This window comes from Ascaphus truei, chromosome 20, assembly GCF_040206685.1.
Source record: "Ascaphus truei isolate aAscTru1 chromosome 20, aAscTru1.hap1, whole genome shotgun sequence".
Taxonomy (NCBI): Eukaryota; Metazoa; Chordata; class Amphibia; order Anura; family Ascaphidae; genus Ascaphus; species Ascaphus truei.
The window spans coordinates 21,351,866-21,365,004 of NC_134502.1; the positions used below are offsets into that span (position 1 = coordinate 21,351,866).

The 13,139-nt window shown below is 41.3% G+C and overlaps 1 protein-coding gene across 1 annotated transcript; it reads left to right on the forward strand.

The window, feature by feature from the left end:
• Positions 1-2,202: 2,202 nt before the first annotated feature.
• LOC142471027 (olfactory receptor 5V1-like) lies at positions 2,203-3,141 on the forward strand. Its single transcript, XM_075577824.1, has one exon. The coding sequence runs from the start codon at positions 2,203-2,205 to the stop codon at positions 3,139-3,141; it is 939 nt and encodes a 312-aa protein (XP_075433939.1).
• The last annotated feature ends 9,998 nt before the right edge of the window (positions 3,142-13,139 follow it).

A 13,139-nucleotide genomic window follows, 5' to 3' on the forward strand; every position in this document is an offset into this window, starting at 1 on the left:
TCCGGGATACAAACTAGTGCAAAACGTGTGCAAAAAAGTGCAACAGATTTGCTGTATGAAATATCCCAACTCGTTCAGAAGTTTCCCTTCCTTTATGCCGCAGTTGTGCTCCAGTTTTGCAGATGGGAAACATTGTGATGCCCCCTTGTTACAAATTGTATCTAAAGAATAATGTAATTCAGTAAGCATTAACCTCAGCAATAAAAACTAATAAACCATCAAATACATTTGTAGAAGAAAAAAATGAACATCATTGAGAGGTCCCAGTAAGAATCAATTTGACCATTAGTAATGTATTTGTACTCAGGTTTATAAAATGCTCCCTAATTAAATGTTTCCTTCACACCAAAAGGTATCATTCCTTTAAGATTAAACACCCAAAAGTCTGTTTCCAGCAAAAGGTTATTAGCCATGTGCTGTTTTTTTATATACTGTGTATTTAGAAAGTTTTCATACAGTATTATTAGCAGGTGATTGGGGAAATGATATAAAGTAGGCGAAGTATAATTACACTAAGGAAATGATTTCCAGCACGATATGTGTCCTGAGAGTTACAGATGTGGTACACGGCATGTACAACAAAAGGGAACCTATCACAGCCCAAAACGCAACTTCATTATTAAAGAGTAGAACTGTAAAGAAAACCAGCCAATGCCCATGTTACATTATTCCATAGATTGGGGGTTGCAGTTCATTTTTCCGCTGTCAGATTAGACCAAACTGGGTGATAATTCATTTTTTCAATACAGATGTAGCCAGTCTCATTGTTCCTAGAGATAACATACCATATCCTGTTATAACTCAGAATATCCCATAGTTCCAATAAGATTCCGTGAGCAAAGATGGGTGAGGGCCACCTTGGTCCTTTCTTCCATGTAGTAACAAAGGACAGAGAGGGAGACAGTGTTATGATACATTTCATTGGACCAACAAGTAGTTGAAATGTTACAACCTTTCTAACTTCTCAGGGTCCTTCATCGGGTGTGGCAGAAATACAGCGACCCAATATTATATACAGGGTTTGTAAGAGGGATATCTGGTTGCAGTGGATGTTAAGATTCAGTGGCAGTGGCAGAGAAGACTATCTCAACATATCTCAACGTATCCCAATATATCCCAACATATCCAACCAGAGGAAACAATGACGCTGGCTACATCTGTAAATCTCACTGCAGTCATCATTTCTATGTTTAAGTTGACCCTTACATTACTTGTACAGTTTTGTGGTTTGTATTATGACCCATTAACCAATGGGAAGTTTTATCCCAGGTAACTTATCAATTCATTTTATTATCAGTAGACAGTGCTACCATCATATTACATCATATCCCAACATATCCCAACATATCCCAGCATATCACATCATATCCCAGCATATCACTTCATATCCCAACATATCCCACTAGAGGAAACAATGACGCTGGCTACATCTGTAAATCTCTCCACAGTTATCACTTCTATTTAAAGTTGAACTTGAAACATACATTATTTATATCGTTTTGTGGTTTGTATTAGGACCTAATAACCAAAGGGCAGATTTATCCCAAGTAACGTCAGTTTATTTTATAATTTTCCTCCAATTGGATCATTGGGCAGTGACACCATATGTGCGCCTGCATTACTTGTACTACATATCTTTAAGCACATGGGGAGAAGAAGGAAATAGTTGGTACGCACAAAAAGTGGTAAATTACCACTGATGCCTCGTTTTCTTTAAGTGTTATACAGATATAAGCAGATTTACCCTCCCAGAAACCATGGGAAAAGGAGGGTGAGAGGGGCAAGAGAATTACTTTATTTTTCAATTTCTGAGACATGCGTGGATGATGTTTCACTGGGGTTTTGTTTGACTTCCTCTGGATCAAACTACGGTAACAACACATATATGATAAAGTATCTGTCGTCTAAATTTTGCGTAGATTGAACTTGATAGACATTTTACATTTTTTCACGTCCTCTACTATGTAACTACTGTATGTAATGTGCATTCCACCTATTTGTCCCTATTCCTAATCTAGTTTTTTTTTTAGCAATTATTTATAAATGTATATATACAGTATATAGTTATAAAAATACCTGTACCATTGATATATCAGGGATATTGTGTCTTAAATGTATTATGTGTCTGAATAAACTCTTTCTCCTTGCAGATCAAGAACTGATATTTAATATGAAGATCTCCTTTTCCTCTAACATCCCACAATGCTCCAGGAGAACCAGACCACAGTTACAGAATTTCTGCTTCTGGGATTTCCAACCATTAACAACTTCAAGATCTTACTCTTCCTTGTCTTTCTTCTGTTATACATTGTCACCTTAGCTGGAAATTTCCTGATCATTGCCTTGGTGTCAACTAGTCACCATCTGCGTACCCCCATGTACTTCTTTCTCAGTCATCTGTCCCTGTCTGACATCTTGATGACCACAGATATTGTGCCTAACATGCTATACGTAATAATGGCAGAAGGGGTCGTCATCTCTCTCGCTGGCTGCATCACTCAATATTTCCTCTTTGCTGGCTCCGCAACTACTGAATGTTTCCTCCTTACAGTGATGTCGTATGATAGATACCTTGCCATCTGCCACCCATTGCGTTACTCCGCTATTATGGACCTTAAACTTTGCTGCCAAATGGTTTTCTGGTCTTGGTTCTTAGGTTTTATGGCAACACTAAATATGGTTATTTTGGTTTGTTCATTTCAGTTATGTAACCCCAATATCATTGATCATTTCTTATGTGATATTACCCCTCTTTTAGAACATTCTTGCTCAAACAGATTCATTGTGGATACAGTATTATCTTTTCTAGGCATCCCTTTTGTTATTTTCCCAGTCATCTTCATCATTGTGACTTATGTCTGTATCTCCCTCACCATCCTCAGGATCTCCTCCACCACTGGGAGACAGAAAGCCTTCTCCACCTGCAGCTCTCACCTGGCCGTTGTGTGCACATATTATGGGACACTCTTTGCTAAATATGTGGTTCCATCCAAAGGACAGTCAGTGAATGTAAATAAAATCACCTCTCTTCTGTACACAGTCGCCACCCCGTTATTCAATCCCATCATCTACACTCTGAGGAACAAGGAGATCCAGACAGCTTTGCGGAAATGTATCAGTATAAGGGTACAAACATACTGAGTTACAAGTGTAGGTGTGTGTTTCTATTTATGATACTGCATTGTCTCCCACCTCATACTACTATAGGTGGCTTTGATATAATGAATAGAGACATATGCTATACTATACTCACACGCATCGAGGCGGTAGCAACTTATGAGGATTTTTAATCACGTGATGTATTATATGTTCACCCCCTTTTTATATATTTTTTGATTGTAAATATTATTAAAAACATTTTTTTCACTTTTTAGTCCTATGTGGACATATATATTATATGTGTCATCTTCTGGTTAGCCTCGGTCTATTGACTCCTATGTGGCTATATTGACAGTCTCAGGACTTCTAGTCCATTTATCTTTGTTCCACAGTGAGTGCTATATATAGGACCTTTTCACGTTCCTTCTTGGGACCTACCTTGTTAAAATTATACTGTAGTATCCTATTGCACCCCGTTATTAGAATAAGATAATTATATTATCACTCTATTGATATATTCGGCTGAGTGGTACGGTCACACAAATTGTTCCTTTCACCTGTCTACCTGACTTTGAACCCTGGAGTTCCTTCCTGCTTTCCACTTACGTACACCCCGTCCCTTCTCAACTCACACATCGATGATCCCTTGTTTGACAGGGCTATTTCTCTTTATCTCTTTATTCTCAGCCTATGGTTTCAAACAACTGACTTCTTCCAGTACAAATAAGGACAACCACTGTTTATACCTTCTTTTTACAAGGAACTGCTAACTTTTTGACTTCAATGTCTCCCCTTTCCATTCTTTGAACATTTGCTCATCTCATTAGTCGTCTTTCATTTCCTTTCCACTAATCCTCCGGCCTCCCATAATAACTTACATTTAACTGTCGGATCTGCTCTGGAATCCACCCTATTCTCCAACCTCCCCTCTTGCTCTACCTGTGATCCTGATAATCTTGTCGATACATACAGTATAGTTCTATAATTTCCTCCTTCTTCAGCCAGCATGCTCCCCTTGCTCTATGGCTCACTCACCTCTCCAACCCTCAAACATGACTTAACACATTAACATGCCTCCTACTCTTCTTCACTCTTCAAGTACAGGTGCGTACCTTTTTTGTACCTCCGATTTTTGAAAATGACCAAATAAATATATTTTTGTGGAAGTCACCCATTCTGTTTTTCATTCTTGGTGGTGCACTGGATCTCTCTATTTCTCTTCATATTTTTCTGAATGCTTCTTAAGGAAGTCTCAGGGACTTCCATTCACCATTATAAATGTCTCCTATCCTGCTTTAACTCCAACCGAATCACCATATTCACTATTTGGATTTATTATTATATATAGACATGAAATGTGAGATTCAGACAGATGTCTATTGGAAAGTAAATTTACGAAACAAATTTAATTAGGTGAATACTCAATTTCTTCTATTAAGGAGACTTTGTTCAGATGATGAGTCTTTCATCCAACAGTTAAAATAATTGGCCTCAAGATTGTAACTATGGGGTACAGAGAAACAGATATTAGAGATGTCTTCAAGAATGCATATTGAATGGAAAGAGCAGACCTTGTCTCACCTCAAACATTGCAAAATAAGACTGCATTATCTCATAAATACATTTATCCCAGGGGAGGGGAATTCATCCCTCACTTATTCATTACACAACATAGTAAACAAGCTCACTAAATTTGATCAATCATCTCCAAACATTGGAGCACATTGAGTCTAGATAAAAAAAAACTTAAACTCTTCGTAATTACAGGCCCTAAATTTGCATTCAGGAAAACTAAATCATTGGCATCACATTTATCTCCGACTTTATTCAACTCTTAGACAGGGAACATGGGTGTATTGGGAGTCCTGAGAGGCTTCTTTAACTGTGGTCATTGTGAAATATGTTCTGTTGCCAATTGTATAAAAACAATTCAATTTAATAAGATGAAAATAGATGATACTGTAGGATGCAAATGTTTATTAATTGTAACACCAGCTGTGTTGTATACTATTTGAAATGCGGCTGTGGTAAGAGTTATGTGGGGACAACTATCAGACAACTTAAGTTCAGGATAATTGAACATGTTTGTTCCAATAAAAAAAGAGGATGTTAAACACCTGGTATCGAGGCGCTTTTTGGACTGTCCACTATGGGGATTAAGCAATCTAACCTTCTCAGGAATTCCCATTCGTGGAGGGATAGGCTCAATTTACTTAACAGATGTATTTATTGATTTTTAAAATGTTTTACCAGATAGTAAAACGTGAGAGTTACATCTCGTTTTCAAGTATATCCCGAATTATGATGTCCAATACGTGGTTACAAATACATACTATTGGACAGCTGGAAAGGAGCTGGTTGTCCAATAGTAATGTCTCCTGCTCTGGTCACATGGTTCCCCGGCTCCCACCAGCATCAGCTGTGATGTGTTCCGCTAATCCCACCGGCTCAACAAGGAGGTCCTCTGCTGTCACTGCCACCAGGATGTCTGCCGCAGATCCCACAATGTCACCATGGTCCTCCACACCCTCCGCCGTTGTCTAGCTCACCCTCCGCCGCTGACGGCTGCAGTTAAGAAGGAGCAGAACGAAAATTACCTGGCACCGGATCTTACCCGACGCAGGTTCCAGTACCCTGATCCTGTTTCCGGATAATTCCTGGGTATCTGGAAAAAGTGCCGGGTACCGGGTAATTACCTGGCAACTTGGTACATCACTAGAAACAATGAAAAATATTAAAAATCAACACTACGCATAATAAGGAAAATAGCAATACCATTAAGGACACATACAACAATATTATAAATTACAGATTGGATATACTGTATAATGTAATGTTGGAAAATGCTGCGCACCAATAATCAAAATACTGAAAATAGAAGATACTGATACCGGTGCTCTCTAACTCGACGAGGGAAGGCCCTTTGCAATCCAAGTACAGAATAAACAAAAGAGGAAGATTAGAGGCTCCACGGATTTTATAAATACAATAATTTATTAAAGCCATATAAAGTGTCCAACGTTTCGGCTATTAGAGCAGCCTTTGTCAATGAGTGGTATGTGTCTGGACTATAAGGGTCCACTTTATATAGTCAGTGCAATAAATAACAGTCTAGATGATTTAACTAATAGTCCAGGTACATCTCATAATCCACGTCAGCGCCGCCCCTTGTATCCTAATTTCAGTGCCTCCAGGCATAATAACGTTTGATCCTGTTATCGCGAGAGTCTGACATCTTGTAGTTTTTCTGGTAATCCGTTTCTGGTCAAAGGAGCATGTGCAGAAGGATGTCCTGCTATCTCTAGAATTAGACGTGGAATTTATATACATATTGTTTAACTGTGATTCTATACATATCAACATATAATATATGGGTAGCAATGAACAATACAGAGGTGTTTATTAAAGGAGGGCATATACTGTACTGTAGTGCGAAGCATGTATAGATTAAATTTAAACATTACTCTAATATTTTGTATCATTCTTTAACCCTCAGGGTTAAACTCAATAGGATTGGTGGATGTACCATGGAGATTCCATCAAGTTTGGAACAGACATTTTCTGCCATACCTGATGCCTCAACACATGGACCATCCACCAATCAGCTTGGTGGATGTAACATATGTCTGTCAAATGGAACATCACAAGCCTTATATAAGGCCTGTCACATCGCATTTGACAGGAAGAAGATGGCGAGTCAACATTTTCTGGACCTGTTTAAGAAAGAAGAGAAGAAAAAAAGAAAGATAAGATTTACTCACTGGTGACTCCTCCCAAAAAACTGAGGATCGTGGACTTCTGCGCATCATTGTGTTCTTCAAGAGGAGGATCATTGCTTCGTGCGTCAGGAGTTGTTGGTGCAGCAGTTGGATGAAGAGGATGAGCCCTCATCCAACTGTTGATTGACTATAGGTGTCACAGGAGGCCAGGTACTTCCCCCTTTTTTACCAGAATCATTTCATTGAGCAAAACCAAAATGTAAAATAAATTGCGTTTATTTCTTGGAAACAGACATACACACAGTGGATTACAATAATACAGGAGAAAACACACTTACTGGGGTTTTGGGCTTAAAAACTAAACTTCCTTGACCGAAATAAAATCTTTAACAAGTCCGTTGGAAATGGTACTGAAAGTAGGACTTAGAAAATATTCTGCTCTGAGGTCCTGCAGCCGTTTCCTTGCTAGCTCCTCAAGGCTTCTTAGGGTTTAGAGTCACAATTTGGATCAGTTTTGGGATCTCCTCCCTGGGCTGGCTACTAACATTTTTATAACATTTTGCAAAGTCAGTCCTATATCATCACTGCCAAATCGTAATATGGGAACTTTACTGCTAGCCATTCACATGCTTGCCAGTCTTGCGACGCCTGGCACCTGAGCTTCAGCATGGCAGAAGAGCATGCTTGAAAATTGCCACCTTCCCTACTTGTCATACAGAGCCCAGGTTCCTCAGTCTAGGGAGGTGAGTCCTTGCCGGAATGGCCTGTAATCAGCCCAGGACTTGGATACTTAACTCAGCCATCCTGCACAGGTGGCTGGTCACACTTCTGGCAGTAAGTTTCACTTTGATCTACGGACTTAGGACAGACTTGGTGGCACCACACCCTGGTAGCCCATAAGCCCCCTGTGGAGTCCTGCAGTAAAAAGAACCAGCTTATGTTACAATGTATAAGTATAACATATTTTAAAACATACCAGCTTTAATAAAATATATCTTATACCCTGTCTTCATTCAAATGTATTAAGTCTGTTGGTGTGAGAGAGTGAAAACCTGAGCTGTGTTACCCCACTAGCCATATCCCTTACACGTATGCAAATAAGACTTTATTTTAATAAAAGCCTCACAGTCTTATCCCTGACTGGAGTACCCCCCTGAACCTCTCATACCAGAATTAGGGTTATCTGGGCATGAACTGGGCATCCCCTTGAGACCCCTGTATTATTCTGGGGATACCTTGCCCCCTGTGCCCCTTATCTTTACCTTTTCTGGTCTGTGCTGAATCAGGACATCCGGGCGGTAAGTTGCAAGATAGTTTTCAGGGTAGGATTTTGACCGGAGCCTTGTGCTTCCATGTAACCGGGAATCTGACCTGATTCCCGGGTACATGTTTGGGGTGTCCAATAACTTTGGAACCCCTCGACATACAGTAGAGGCAACGCTTATTCTAACATTTGCCTTAAACTAGCCGGGTTACATTCAGGGTATGTGCTGGGTATGTTCTGGGCTAGTTTGAGGCACGTTTAAGGCATTTCTTCATTGACTAACGACCCATAGGATTAACACAGCAGGGATCCCTGGCATTCCAGTTCAGTTTGAATGGGACTGCCAGGGACCCCCGCTGTTAATCTGATAGGCCATTAATCAATGCAAAAATGCTGGGGCTAGTTTAAGGAAATGTATTCAGAATGTACCTGGGTGTACCTGGGTCTTTTGGGGAATTGCCACTGGTTTTTGTTAGAATAATCGCTGCCTCTACTGTAGACATAATCTGAAAGAAGTTTCTCCGCAAAACCTACTCTGAAACTCATGGCCCATCAATCTCTGCTTGCTAGCACTCCTGGAAAGGTAAAAAGCACAACACTTCTTTATTGTCGCACATTTTACATACATTACATAGCAGTAAATGTACAACAGGCAGGTCCAAGAGCTGACACTCTAAGACCCCCAAACACAGCTCAGGGGCAACCAAGTGGGCTTAATCTTTATTAGTGAGCCTGGTTACCCCCTCACCATCACAATAGGGTGACCATTGATTTTCACTGTGGTTATCTATACCCTCAACTGGGTATAGATAGCTACAGTGACAATCAATGCGATTTTTGGCTACTGTTTAGTTTAATTGTATTGAAATGTGTTGTTTATTTAAATGTCTTTTTTTTAGGGTGCCCATTTATAGCCACAATGTTAATCTATGCTTTTATTGAGGGCATAGGTAACCACAGTGACAATCAATGGGTTTCTAGGCTAGTGTTTGTTTTCGTAATGTATTGTAAAGTGTATTTTTTTTTTAGGCATCACAAATGGGCAAAAGCGCTATTAGCCATATTTAGCCACTAGGGTTTTGCCCATTTGTGTGTGTGTGTGGATGGGGTAGAGGTGGAAGAAGGAATAGAGAGGGTATAGGTGGGGGCAGTTGCCCCAGGGAGGGTGTTTAGACCTCTCGGTGGGTAGGATGGGTTAACCCCTTAATTACCATAATGGTTACTACCTGCTAAGGTAATTAAAGGGGCTACTGGCCAATAGCTAGTGTTTTAATGTTAATGTTGGTGTCATGGAAGAGGAAGATGATGGTGGCCTAAACCCTGGTAAGGGAAATTACTTTTATTTACTATAGGGTGGGTGGCTATAGACTTATTTTGAATGAGCAAAAGTGCTAATAGGGCTTTTGTCCATTACGGTGTGTGGTGTTGGCGGTATAGTGGGTGGATGAAGGGGGTAAATGTGCTGGGGTTGGTGTTTAGGCCTCCGGGTGGGTAGCATGATGGGTTAGACCCTTAATTATCCAAGCAGTAATGACCAATGAAGGAAATGAAGGGGTCAACCCCACCCGCAAATCACGCTGGAGGCCTAAACTCCCCTCAAGGGGCAACTAGACGCTTCACCCACCCTCTCTATGACCAACATACTATTATTTAACCCCTTAATTACCTTATCGGTTAGCCACTAAGGTAATGAAGCTGGTCTGGATAGGAAAATGGGCAGACTGGCAGAAGTTATTTTAAACAGTCATGTGCTGGACTATAATGTGTAAGACAATTTTCTCCAGAAGTCCATGTACCAACCCTGCCATTGTATCCTCTTAAAACTGATCTATTGTGTTGGCTGGTGAATAAAGTCATTTCTATATCAGTATACTGTACAAGATCTAGAACCAGTTCAGCATCCATTCCATGTTAAAAGTCCTGAAGAATCCAGTTCTCACAGACATTGTGACCAGGGGTACTGGCGATACCCTGCCCTAGCATACTAGGAAGAATACTGAACTCATCAGCCCCTCACTATATCGCACTTAAACAGTTGAGACTGCCAACTCCTACATCTTGCTTTCCTGACTGTGATTTAAGCTGGAGACCCTCACTCCTGGAATTGACTGAAGAGGTTGTGGGCAGACAGCAGGAACCTCAACCTCCCACTATTACCATTTGGCTATACTGTATGGCACCAATATGCTGCATTGAATTACTGTATAGTGTGGCGGTAAGGACAACAAAATTGGTAAAGTCTGTGCCACAAGGTTAGAATCTAAATGTTATGGGCAAATGATGACATGGATAGGTGGGATAAAATCAACACCAATTTGGATCCAGTAGTCCAGTGAATGAATCAGAACTTTGGGGAATTGCATGGTAAGGAAAATGAGTGTTTTACCAGTGCTCAAGATGGAAGCAGCATCAATCTGTATTGATAGTTAAATATGGATGATCAAGTTCCAGCTCTACCTACAGTGTGATAATTGAGTATTCCTCACTCTGCTCATTTACAGCATTTAAGGCAAATACTTTAACGAATTTTTTGTACGTGAGATTTTCCCAAGTGGCAAAAGCTATAAAAAAAAAAAAATGGCACTCTCTAAATATTCTCTCCTTATGGCTGGAGAGACAATAATGTCATTACCAGATAATTACAAAATCTTTATTGCTGTTCAGTGGGGGTTGTTTTAGAGAGCCTTCTCCAGTTCATAACACCAGCTAAAATTACTACAAGACTTAAAAAATACACACTTCTGCCCCAGGCAAAATCTATACCATCTGTTTGGACTCCTGATTTGATGCAAGTGCCATGTTGCCCCCAGGGCTGACTAGAAGCAGGGGACCAATCCTTGCAGTGCTATGGTCTGCAAAGAGGATTGGCAGATGTTAGTCTTATGAAAAGTTATGTGACAGCCATGGCTGGGAGATGTGATTCCAGCACTAAACTTATCATTTGCATAGTAAAACGTTTAACATCTTGTAGTCAAATTTGTTGTACTTTACATCGTAGTCTTTAAAATAGTCAATGGAACAGGGCGTTCAGATGTATATACAGTATTAGGTTTAAGCTCTATTCTTCATGGGTACAGGGGGGGTTAACTATCTGTACAGGGCTGTGATGTTTTAAAAGCTCTATCCACAAACACCACATTAACACAGTACAGACTTTGTGGGTCCTTTAAAAGGAAATTATCCAACGGTGCATTAATTACACAATGAGTCTTTCATTTTATATTTTAAACCTTTTCACTAGCAAGTAAATATAGGCATCATACATAGCAAGTGGCGACCCTTTCTATTAAAGGGAAGTGGGTCTGCCACTCAGATGGTAATGTTAGACCTAAAACAAGGTAGACGCTAGGGATTTAACTAAATCTTATATACATAAGGAACTAAAAAAACATAGTAATGAACTTGTATTTATGTGCATTGGGGCTTTTGTTTATTATTCACATGGACACATTGCTTCTCACGTTCATCATCCCACCAGACATGTTGCCATACTAGCCTACAACCTTATGTAACGGTATTTCTGGCCCGGCCTGACCCACCCAATCTCACATTGGCCCCTGTGGTCTAACCGGACCCCATTACAGTGTAGATATGCCTGATGGTGCACCTGTTGGCTACAGGACTCCTGAGTCTCCCGCATGATGGTGTGTGGGGAGGACCCGTCCAGACAGGCAGCTGAGGTAGTGTGCTGAGTTTCACCTAGTTCCAGTGCAGCGCCTCCACCTCACCAGGGTCCCTGCGTCCGCAAGGGGATGATCCTGGCGAGGAACTCCTCCGTGGTGCTCCTCTCTGTACACTCATTCCAGATAGATACACGAGAGGGTTTCTGGCTGAACGCATCTTTATTGACACGGCAGGGCAACTGCCCTCCACAAGGAGTATCTTCAGCCGCTCATCTCGCCAGTGCTCCCTTTAGATAGGTATATCACCTAGATCAGGGATTCACTATTCCCGCAGGAATCACTGTCCTGTGCCAGGTCCCTGGACACAGCCTCCCATGGAGTTACTATATCATAACTGACAGAACTCTTCCTCAACTGGACTTGAACTAGACAGCAACTCAGGTAGGACTTTCCAGCAACTCACTTTAGAACACAGTGCTGTGCCTTATGTAAGCTTCTGAGGCTGACACACCTCTGACATCACTAACCATGGAGTCAGAGCATGTGACCAGTCCCAGCCATACACAGAGCACCCCACCAGGGTGTGAGGGAAAACCTCCATGATTACTGCTGGCATGCCCACACTTACCAGGCCTTACTGCCAGCAGGAGAGATGACTGTAGGCATTTTACATGACCGCTACATTCTCCCCCTGGTGAATCCCATCGTCCTCGCTGGGACCTAAATTTGCATACCTCTTTCCAGGAAGAACTGCAACACAAAACATAATTAACATCACACAATTTTCTCATAATGCAGTACAAATGAATACAGTACATATCTCCATCATAAAAATTACAGATACATCCTAACATAGATGTATAACAACCAGGGTTACTCCCTTATGGAGTATCCATTAGTGGTACTACCATACCCTCTTACGGTGGCTTGCGCACAGCATGGTCCACGGGGCTTAAAGCAGCAATGCTGTAACCCTCTGTGCGACACTTCTCATGTAACCCGCCAGGATCCCAATCTTTCTCCCCTGATCCTGCCTCCTCATCAGTGCCATATCCCCTATCCTCACCAGTGGAACCCATTTTAAACTCAATTTCTCCTTCCATGAGGGGTTCAGGGACATACAGGTACTCCAACCTGTGGGGCGCTTTGTACTTAGCTATAATAGCCCTCTCGGCCCGGCTGCTCCTGGTTAACTCGGCATTCCCTGCCCTTCCTGGCAACACCCATGACAGGGGCTCGTCTGTGTCCACGGGGTCAGATAATATCCCAGGCCCCATAGGCTCTATATTATGCTGACATATCTGAAACCATCGTTCCTGCATCTTCCTCTTCTTCTGGGCCGGTGTAAATTCCCCCACCGCCCACCATCGGGTCTCCTTACGTTCCTCAGACCCCCACTCTAGTGAGTCCCCCTCCTCTGTATTCCCCCAAGAA

Excerpts from the sequence above, each read along its gene's own strand:
- LOC142471027 (XM_075577824.1), top strand. The coding sequence starts at position 2,203 with ATGCTCCAGGAGAACCAGACCACAGTTACAGAATTTCTGCTTCTGGGA.